Genomic DNA, 10,268 nt, shown 5'->3' with positions numbered 1-10,268 from the left:
TAAAAAAAAAATTGTATAGAATTAGAGAATGCTGGAGTGAAACAATTTAACCGATTACAGTATGTAGGTATCATCAAGACATGATGAGGATTCATATGAGTTCTAATATAATAGCAGATTGGCAAATAAAGATGTGTTTATCTTTATGCTAATTGACTAAAGAGAACCGGTGCGGGGAAACCCCATTAGATTTCAAGTCCAACGCCTTAACCTCTCGGGACCACATCAGGGATCAAAAGGTCTCATAAAACCCTTGATGGGTGCAAAATTTAAAAGAAATTAGAGCTCATGATATAAATACATCAAATTTGAACCCTCCTCACAATATATGCTTTTTTTTAAAATTCAGGATGGAGTGAAGATGTATCAACTAAAACGCTTTGATATTGATGCAGCATCAGTTGAAGTTGCCACACAAAATCGCTATGAACAGGGTTCGAACCTGTGCGGGGAAACCCCATTGGATTTCGAGTCCAACGCCTTAACCTCTCGGCCATCACAGCTGGTGAGCATGATTAATATAGTGAAGTGGCTTCTTTGCTGCCCTCCTTGAGACCAGGTCTTGCTCCAAGAGTCTCCGCCTCACAGTGCGTGCAGATGGAGTAAAAACTTGAATTAAATGACACATTTTTTCTTTTTTTACTGGCAAAACATGAACTGAGACAGATGTGTGTGTTTTAGTTTTGAGGAGAGGGGCGTATGTTAAATGGGAGTTACGTGATGTCTGGCAGACAAAGAGTTAAAGTAAAGCTAAGATTAGCAGGAAGGTTGTAGTACTTAAAAAAGCCCTTGTTATAGTACTTTTAAGTATTAGACAGTGATGATGTGAAATAAAAGTGTGGTTCACTTTAGGCTACACAAAAACATTATATAACAATGGATGATAAAACAGGTCGGGGAGAAAACATGGATGGACTCAATAAAAAATCAAAATTCAAACCGTAAATATTTGTACTTATAATAAAAAAAGTAACAAAAAAGCCCTTGCTATAGTACTTTTAAGTATTAGACAGTGGTGATGTGAAATAATTGAACAGATTAGAGTAAGTGGGTATTATTAAGTCCTCAGCTACTATGGTGTGGAAAGGACTTCTTTACTTTGATCATGATATGATGAAGATTTATATGAGTTCTACTCTCATAACAGATTGTCAAAATAAAACTTGCTATCCTAAAGAAACCAGTGGACATCGCTGTGAACAGGGTTCGAACCTGTGCGGGGAAACCCCATTGGATTTCGAGTCCAACGCCTTAACCTCTCGGCCATCACAGCTTCACACCCGTAAGGACGTCAGGCATCAGAATGAATGATAAAACAGGTCAGGGTGTTAAATTAGAGGGATGCAATGGTCTGAAAGAGATTAGAGTTCATGATATAAATACGACAAATTTTAACACTCCTCAATACATACATTGTTGTTTTTTTCTGATTCAGGATGGAGTGAAGTTGCATCATCTCTCAACAAACCTTTAAATAACTCATATAATAATGATGCAACATCAGCTGAAGTTGCTACATGATCATGAAAGTGTTTTCTTTCCTTCCATATACAGTACAGCACATATTACAGTCTCACAAACCTAAAGTAAAAATAAAGTCCCTTAAATTTTTTCTGTATTATTTCTATCTGTATATTTTAGCATTAATGGTTAACAACAGATGAAACTGCCTGTAATTTTAAAATTTGATGAATTTAAGTTCCAATGAGAAAAAGAAAATCCTGTAGTCATTTCCTGTGGGACTGGTTTATATAAAACTATTGAGAATCCACTGATTATCAGATGGGTTATAGTTTGGAAATATAAGCAGAAAAGTCTTAATTTGCCAAAATTGACAAGGAAGAAGTCAATTTTGGAGTAAATGCAATAAAGAATGGAAAAAGGAGAAGACCTAAACTTATGTTGAAAATGAATTCTTTATAGAGTTGTTACAATATTATGCATTTGTGTTCTTCTTGTTTTTTTGAATAAGTTACAGCTAAAGCACGAAAATTCTGACTCTGTAAGCCGAGACCTGGCTGTGAAGTATCGGCTGATACCGATACCATATTGATTCCATCTGTTTGAAATTGATGTGTGTGTGTATATATGAAGAACTGCATACTGCTTGGTTGTAAAATAATTGCCATCATGGCTTTGTCAAGCTGCCGCCTACCTTAGTGAAGCAGGAAAAAGACGAACATAAAGTGAATCCAGTAGAACTTTTTATTGCCTATGATGGCTGACAATAGTTGATTATGATAAGGTGAGGATTCATAGGTTCAAATTTCATAGCATTTTGGAAAAGTGACACTTGTTTTACGTCAATTTAAGTAACCAAAGAGATGACAGAAAATCGCTGTGAACAGGGTTCAAACCTGTGCGGGGAAACCCCATTGGATTTCGAGTCCAACGCCTTAACCTCTCGGCCATCACAGCTGCTGAGTATAACAGATAATGATCAATCAAGTGATAAAACAGTTACGGAGTTTAAGTGGATGGAAATGATCAAGACATAGATACACTTCAAACTTTGCATAAATATTTGTGCTAAAAAAAAAATTGTATAGAATTAGAGAATGCTGGNCCATCTGTTTGAAATTGATGTGTGTGTATATATGAAGAACTGCATACTGCTTGGATGTAAAATAATTGCCATCATGGCTTTGTCAAGCTGCTGCCTACCTTTGTGAAGCAGGAGCATGCATGGGTTCTCTCTGGGTACCCCGGCTTCCTCCCACAGTCCAAAAAACATGACTATTAGGTTAATTGGCTTCTCTAAAATTGTCCTTGGGTGTGAGTGTGTGCATGATTGGTTGTTTGTCCTGTGTTGCCCTGTGATGGACTGACAACCTGTCCAGGGTGTACCCCGCCTCTCACCCATTGACTGCTGGAGATAGGCACTTGTTTTACTTCAATTTAAGTTACTAAAGAGACATCGCTGTGAACAGGGTTCGAACCTGTGCGGGGAAACCCCATTGGATTTCGAGTCCAACGCCTTAACCTCTCGGCCATCACAGCTGCTGAGTATAAACGGTTATGATCAATGTAGTAATAAAACAGGATACGGAGTATAAGTGGATGGACACGGTCAAAAAATTTATACACTTCACACTTTGCATAAATATTTGTGCTAAAAAGATGCTGGTGTGATACAATTGAACCGATTACAGTATGTAGGTATCATCAAGACCTCCTCTACTATTGTGTGGAAAGTAGGGGTGTGCATTGGCACTGCCCTCATGGTTCGATTAGATTACGATTCACCATGTAACGATTCGATTCAATTCAATTCTACGATGCATCAAAATCCCATTGACTTCGTAAAATCCGAAATGTGCCCAGATATCCGCTTTCCAAGCTTTGGGTGCGTTTTTAATTAGGCCTACCCGTCTATCGCGGTCATCTCCCTCCGCCTCAGCCATCTTGATTGTTGTTGGTATCTCCCCGGAAGTAATTGAAACTTCACAACTTGTCCATTTGAGGCCAGAAAATAAACAGTGACATAATCCATTATGGCACGTTGCCACATCGATGCTGAATCGTGCATGCCCCGCATTGCAATGCATCGCTGAATCGATTGTTGCTGACACCCCTAGTGGAAAGGACTTTCTTTAATTAAATAACGACATGATGAGGATTAATATGAGTTCTAATATAATTGCAGATTGGCAAATAAAGATGTGTTTTCTTTATGCTAAAGGACTAAAGAGAACAATTGAGTTCGCTGTGAACAGGGTTCGAACCTGTGCGGGGAAACCCCACTGGATTTCGAGTCCAACGCCTTAACCTCTCGGCCATCACAGCTGCACACATCATCAAAACGTCTCATAAAACCGTGCATGGGTGCAAAATTTGAAAGAAATTAGAGTTCATGATATAAATACATCAAATTTGAGCCCTCCTCACAACATATGCTTTTTTCTGATTCAGGATGGAGTGAAGATGTATCAACTAAAACACTTTGATAATTATGCAGCATCAGTTGAAGTTGCAACAAGATCAAAAAAGTGTATATAAAGTGGGAGAGAATCCACCGATTACGAGATGGGTTATAGATTAGCTATAACAGTTAGTCAGTTTTGGCATAAATGCAATTAACAACAGAAAAAGGAGAAGGCCTCAACTTATGTTTGACATTAGTTCTTTATAGAGTTGTTATAATATTATGCATTTGTATTCTTCTTGTGTTCTTTGAATGGGTTACAGCTATAGCAGGAAATCTATGTCTAAAAAATGGTATACAAAAACGATTCATTTTTATAACTTAATTCCTTTACACAGATTCACTGACTTATTCAATTACACCAAACTGGGTTTAAACCCAGCAAAGACTCTCTGCAAATGTGGGGCAGTCTGATCAGAGCCCCAAGACAGAGACTGTAGGAGTCTGTCTGTGGAAATCCACAAATGAATGACAGTAGGTAGGGAAATGTAGTTTATATAATTTGTTTTGCTTATAGGTACCCACTCTAGAGAGTAAAACTGACATTTATGAGTTAATTTCTAAAAATAGATTTTACGTTTCTCTCTTCTTATCAGGGAGGGCGGTGCCCCAGCGCCCCCTATGGGCCGGCTGCCACTGACTTACTGTATGATCTTTTATTAAAGTAAGTTCCTTTTTGTTTTAGCTGCTGCTGGACTCTTCACCTCCTCTAAATGCATCTTTCTGGTTGTGTTTCAGAAAGCTAACACTACAGCATGTTCCACCAAGGATGTCCTGATGCAGCTTTTTTATATAAGATATGATACTGAGCCGATACGATACTGCTATCTTCAATCAGATATACTTAAATACTTTTTAGTGTGGAATGTAGACGTGGGTAGTAACTAGTTACTCAGTTACATTTAATTGAGTCACTTTTTGACAAAAATTTATTTTCCAATTCAATTTATTTATGTAGTCCTAATTCACAACAGTTGTCATCTCAAGACACTTTAAAAATGTTTCACGTGAAAAGGAGCAGCAATAACCTATTAGTGTGACTTATTGATAACTCCAAAGCCATTTAAAAATGATTACTCTCAACATTTAAGCCTTAGTTTCCCTTATACAAATTTCAAAGCATTAAAGCCTCTTCTTTTTGTAGCTTTATATGGTCTACCGGGTCCTTACTTTGAATTTTTAGATCAGGGTTTTGTCTGATTTGTGTTAAATACTAAAAATGTCATCATAGTGAGGGATTATAACATCTATGCTGGCATTGCAGGTAATAGGTTCACTAGCACTAACCCCTGTGGTACTCCACATGTTACCCTGGAGTATGAGAAATATTGATCATTAATGTGAACCACCTGAAATCTGTCACATAAATAGGATTTAAATCAGCCTAGTGCTGTTCCTTTAAGACGCGTTTTTTAGATTTTAATGTTGGCTTACGTAGCACCTTATTATCAGATATTCTAAATAAGGGGTGCAAAATTACAAAAAGAATAAGTGAAGGTGTTGCGGTGGATGTACAGAAATTGCTATGCAAACGTTAAAACATGCAACCTGTTTGGTTTCGCCCAATAAAAGGAGTGCATAATTCTGGCAATCGGAGAGTTTTAAAAATAAGAAAGTTGTGTTTTGTCTACTAAAACTAACTCTCCCTGTGATCCCTTTGTGGGTGCAGCTGTTTCTATGACAGCAGTATCATGCTACTTTTGCCGATTATGATCTTCTTTAGGAAGGTGGAAAAAAGAGGTGACATCTTGCGGCCAAAAAATACATTTTTGCAATTTAAGGGTGATTCAAACCACTTATGTTGACTCTACGAGTTCAGCTGCAATTTTTCTGTAGAAATAGCTGATCAGAGACTCCATCTGTGCACCTACAGCAGTGCAGATTGAGGTTCTGAAGGGAAATCCAGGATGGTGTCAGGAATCAATTCAAAGTTTAAACAGGTAGAAAGTGTTTGAGGGCACAAATGCATAGATGAGGGGAGAAGAGATGAGGAAAGCAGAAATGAGGGAAGCAGAGATGAGTTCTTGTACGTTTAAGGAAGTAACTCAGGCAAACAACCAAAAATACAAAAATCAGCAAACATCAGGGAAAAGCTCACGTAGGGAGCCAGAGATGAGGAAGCAACAAACAAAAAGGAACCAGCATTGAAGAACTGCACATGGAGCTTCATGCAGTGCAAACCCCTTCAATTTGATCACTCTGTCTGCAGTGGAGCCACTGTGCATCTCAAATGTGCCCATTAATGTAGATTCTCCAGTTGTTGTTTTTTTTTACAAGACAGTGAGGGTCTGTTGCTCAGAAAGGCGAATTTTAAATGAAATGATGAGGCTTTCTCAGAGATGTAAGAATAAAGCAAAATACCACATTGTGCATTATTTAGATAAAGGAATATCAAACTTTTAAAAAGTTGATTTTGGTTCATATAGGCCCTATAACTAGTTGTCTTAGTTGATGGAATGCCTAAAAGCTATACAAAAAAAAAACAAAAAACTATTTCTATTTAGAGCTACAAGCTAAAGAGAACAAAATGTAGATTTAACTATCTGATTATCACTACTTCCTCATATTTCTCAGTTCATGCAGTTTCAGTGTCTGTTTTTTTTCTAAGCAGCTTTCATGCATATAAACTAAAAAGTCAAAATACCTAAGCATGGAAGTCTATGTTCAGAAATCCCTATAAAAAGTACACAAATATTACATATAACTAATACCTGTGTTTGATGAATATTGGTAATATTAACCTTTATGTCTGTAAAGAGATATAATTTTATACTCTGATTTACGTAACATGATCTGTATGTATGATGATCTGTTAAACTGCTGTTATCTTATTTGGAAATGTTGTGGTTGGACGTGTGCTGACAGCTCAAGCTTCACAATTTTGAGAAAACCTGTTAAAGCAGATTCTTCTTTATGCCCATAGATAAAACTGATACATGCAGGAAGCACCCTTACAAGGTGTTACTTGATGGTAAATAAAGAAGGGCGGAGCTTATTCTCTGCTACTACTTATCTGATCTTAGCAGTCCATCCCTGAGGAAAACTATTTCTCTGTATTGCCTGCTTGTGATCAATATGTTATGATTAATTGGAATACATTCTGTTAATTTTTAGATATGTTTTTTTTTTGTAATTTATCACAAACTTCTTATTTTCATGAGTGTGCATAGTTTGATACATCTGAAACATCATTTGTATACTTAATTTGTAGATCTTTTAGTAAATTCCATGGAATCATTTATAAATGAGACCCCCTGGTCAGTTAAAATAACCATCTCATTGTTTTGATCTCATTTTCTCTAAAAGTCTTAAATTTTTAAGCCTCCTGATATGAAAATTAGCAATATTTTAAATCAACTTCTTGGCTTCAACTAGAAAAGATTTCAGACTGGATTTATGGAACGTATACACTGCAAACTTTGGATCATAAATCATTGGATAATAAATTACCTTTAATTAATACAGGACTTTCAAAAATCTAGTTTCTAAGAATAAATCCATTATTCTAATGTTGAATATTGTGTTTTATTGAGTTTAATGCATGAAGGAAAACTAACATCCCATTTAAAACAAATACGTTCAAGAATTTCTACAGATTTTAAAAGTTTCATACAAGTAAAACAGATAACATTTTAAGGATGTGATCACTTCTCTGCGCAAACGAAAGTGTAAAATAACTAAACATAACATTTGTGCTCCTACCACTAACGAAAACATAGAAAGAAAACATTAATAAAGAGATTTCTTTAGGTTTCTAGAATCATTCTGATCCAGATACTGATCTTAGTCTAGTAACAGAATCAATTATGTCCTAATTGATGATAGTAATGATCATTTTCATTTTCATCAGCTCTTCTGTACATGAATTTGAAGCAATACAAGTAAATGTAATATTTTAGGAGCACTAATAACCTCCCTGACTGAAACCATAATCACAAACCAGATGATAGTTGCGGCCCATACTGACAGCTGATCTCCAATCAGTTAAGAAGTGACAGCAACAAAGATGGAGACAAAATAAACTGAAACAAAGATTCAACTTTTAACCAACTAGACCTCAGATAAATTCTGTCTATTTCAACTTAATAAATTCAGCTGATGATCCAACATGGCAAACACGGACGCCAGCATATAATGGCCTAGTAAATGTGGTCTGGAATCTATGGAGGAGATTCATGGTTCCAGAGATGCTGTAGAAAGACAGAATACCTGCTCTTTGATCCAAGTACACACCTATTCTGGAGGAATATGGACCTGATACAGAAGTAAAAACCTCATTGTAACCAAATGTATACCTTTTTTTATAACAACTTAATGACCAAGATTTATGATTTGATCCAAACAAAGCATCAGAAGAAAGCCCCACTCTGCTAATGTCATTGTATGAAACTGCCAGTTCCACTCCTCCACCTCTCAACTCCACCTCCCAGTAACAACGTCTATTTAGACGCTCGCTACTCAGGACCTGAATCCATTCAGTGAATCTGTCTGGATGTTTAGGATAATACATAGTTGTTTTTGCTCTTCTTACTGACCTGTCCTCATCAAATAATAAAAGCTGCCTATTTGCTGTGTTTGGATCCAGGGTGATCTTTTGTGAATATTTCAAAAATCCAGCTCTGCAAGTTGGTTCTAGTTCTGCTTTTGACATTAAAATATCTTTTTGAGCAACTCTCACTGAGATGTTTGTCCATGTGTCTCTTAGGATGTCCTTTAGTTTCTCTCTGAGCTCTGACACAGCTTCTATCACTTCCTCAAAATATCTCAAAAGACAAAGTTTGATGCTGGATGAGTGTGTAGACTCACTGAGTGCTGACAGTGAGGGGTAGTTCTGGAGAAACTGGGTGTGATCCTCTGTGATTGAGAGCTTCTCCAGCTCAGCATCTTTCCTCTTCAGCTCAGTGATCTCCTGCTCCAGCTTCTTCTGAAGCTCTTTGACTCGACTCACTTCAGTTTCTTGCTGGGATCTGATCTGCTGCTTCACATCAGAGTTTTTTTCCTGGATGAGACGGATCAGATCAGTGAAGATATTCTCATTGTCCTCCACTGCTTTATCAGCAGAGACATTGATGGCCTCCACCTCCTGTTGAAGCAGCTTCACATCTTTCTCCTGGTCCTGGATTCTCCGCTGGATTTTTTGTCGACTCACTTTGAGATCCTTCTGCTTTTTAGTCCTTTCTGCTTCAGCTGAGACTGTTTCATGGCCTTTATGGTCATCCATTGAGCAGAGATAACATATACACTTCTGATCAGTACGACAGAAAATCTTCATCATCTCGTTATGTCGAGAGCAGATGTTTTCCTGGAGCGTTTTGGAGGGGTCCATCAGCTTGTGTGTCTTCAAACCAGGAACATCATAGTGAGGCTGGAGGTGACTCTGACAGTAAGAAACAACACAGACCAGACACGACTTGAAAGCTTTCAGCTTCGTTCCAGTGCAGACATCACAGGCCACATCTTCAGGTCCAGCATAGCAGTGATCAGCTGGAGCAGCTTGGAGTCCGATGTTCTTCAGATCTTCCACTAAAGCAGCTAATATGACACTTTTCTCAAGAACAGGCCTCGCTTTGAACTCTTTTCTGCATTGAGGGCAGCTATAGATACTCCTCTGATTTTCTCCATCCCAGAAGTCTTTAATACAGTTCATGCAGTAGCTGTGTCCACAAGGAATAGTCACCGGATCCTTCAATAGATCCAAACAGATGGAACAGGAGAAGTTACTTCGGTCCAGTTGACCACTTTTCGGCTCCATTTCAGCTATCAGTAACAGCAACACTCTGTGTTTTTCTTCCTGTCCAACAGAAGTGGTGGAGCTTGTTTTCTGTGTAATGATGGCTCCACCCATCATTAGGCTGCTAAGTCAGAAGGGGGAGAACAAGGAAGCTGAACTGAATAACTTCTGCTATCCGTTAACAATGTCTTTACAACTAGTCACCACTTCCTCAAAGTTCTATCCCATACATCAACTGTGAAAAACTTTATTATACATGGCAGTCAGTGAGTTTAGCATATGTTAAATCTAAAACTGATGGGTAGGCAACACAATTTAGACTTTTTCATAGACTCAACAGTTTTATGCCCTCTACGAGCTTCTCTTTTCTAAATACCCAGACCAGTGAAATAAAGAAAGATGAAAGTAAAGAGAGATTTAAGAAAATAATATAGAGCTTATATCTCTTCAGATTTCTCTGTATGCAGCAGCACATTTTCATTATGTTTTCTGTGTTCTCTGGCTCAGGGGTCTCTGGATGGCACAGAGAGGGCTCCAGGGTCTCCTGACGGCACAGAGTGGACTCTGGGGATTCTAAAGAGGTTTTACCAAGGTACTCTGACTCAAGAGAGG

At 37.7% G+C, this 10,268-nt stretch overlaps 1 protein-coding gene and 5 non-coding genes across 6 annotated transcripts; all 6 read right to left on the bottom strand.

Moving 5' to 3' along the window:
- Positions 1-421: 421 nt before the first annotated feature.
- Positions 422-503, bottom strand: trnas-cga. The gene has a single exon. It is a non-coding gene; the product is annotated as a tRNA-Ser (tRNA).
- Positions 504-1,191: 688 nt separating this feature from the next.
- Positions 1,192-1,273, bottom strand: trnas-cga. Its single transcript has one exon. It is a non-coding gene; the product is annotated as a tRNA-Ser (tRNA).
- Positions 1,274-2,336: 1,063 nt separating this feature from the next.
- Positions 2,337-2,418, bottom strand: trnas-cga. The gene has a single exon. It is a non-coding gene; the product is annotated as a tRNA-Ser (tRNA).
- Positions 2,419-2,918: 500 nt separating this feature from the next.
- trnas-cga lies at positions 2,919-3,000 on the bottom strand. The gene has a single exon. It is a non-coding gene; the product is annotated as a tRNA-Ser (tRNA).
- A 704-nt stretch (positions 3,001-3,704) lies between these two features.
- On the bottom strand, positions 3,705-3,786 carry trnas-cga. Its single transcript has one exon. It is a non-coding gene; the product is annotated as a tRNA-Ser (tRNA).
- Positions 3,787-7,452: 3,666 nt separating this feature from the next.
- LOC107100110 (tripartite motif-containing protein 16-like) lies at positions 7,453-9,701 on the bottom strand. The gene has a single exon (XM_015398479.1). The coding sequence runs from the start codon at positions 9,675-9,677 to the stop codon at positions 7,998-8,000; it is 1,680 nt and encodes a 559-aa protein (XP_015253965.1). The 5' UTR covers positions 9,678-9,701; the 3' UTR covers positions 7,453-7,997.
- Positions 9,702-10,268: the final 567 nt, after the last annotated feature.

Source organism: Cyprinodon variegatus, unplaced genomic scaffold (genome assembly GCF_000732505.1).
Source record: "Cyprinodon variegatus isolate N-32 unplaced genomic scaffold, C_variegatus-1.0 Scaffold937, whole genome shotgun sequence".
Taxonomy (NCBI): Eukaryota; Metazoa; Chordata; class Actinopteri; order Cyprinodontiformes; family Cyprinodontidae; genus Cyprinodon; species Cyprinodon variegatus.
Note: the sequence above shows the minus strand (reverse complement) of the source record. Positions and strands in the feature narration are given on the sequence as shown.

What these genes read in the sequence shown, in the direction of transcription:
- LOC107100110 (XM_015398479.1), bottom strand. Translation starts at nt 9,677, where the DNA reads ATGGAGCCGAAAAGTGGTCAACTGGACCGAAGTAACTTCTCCTGTTCC.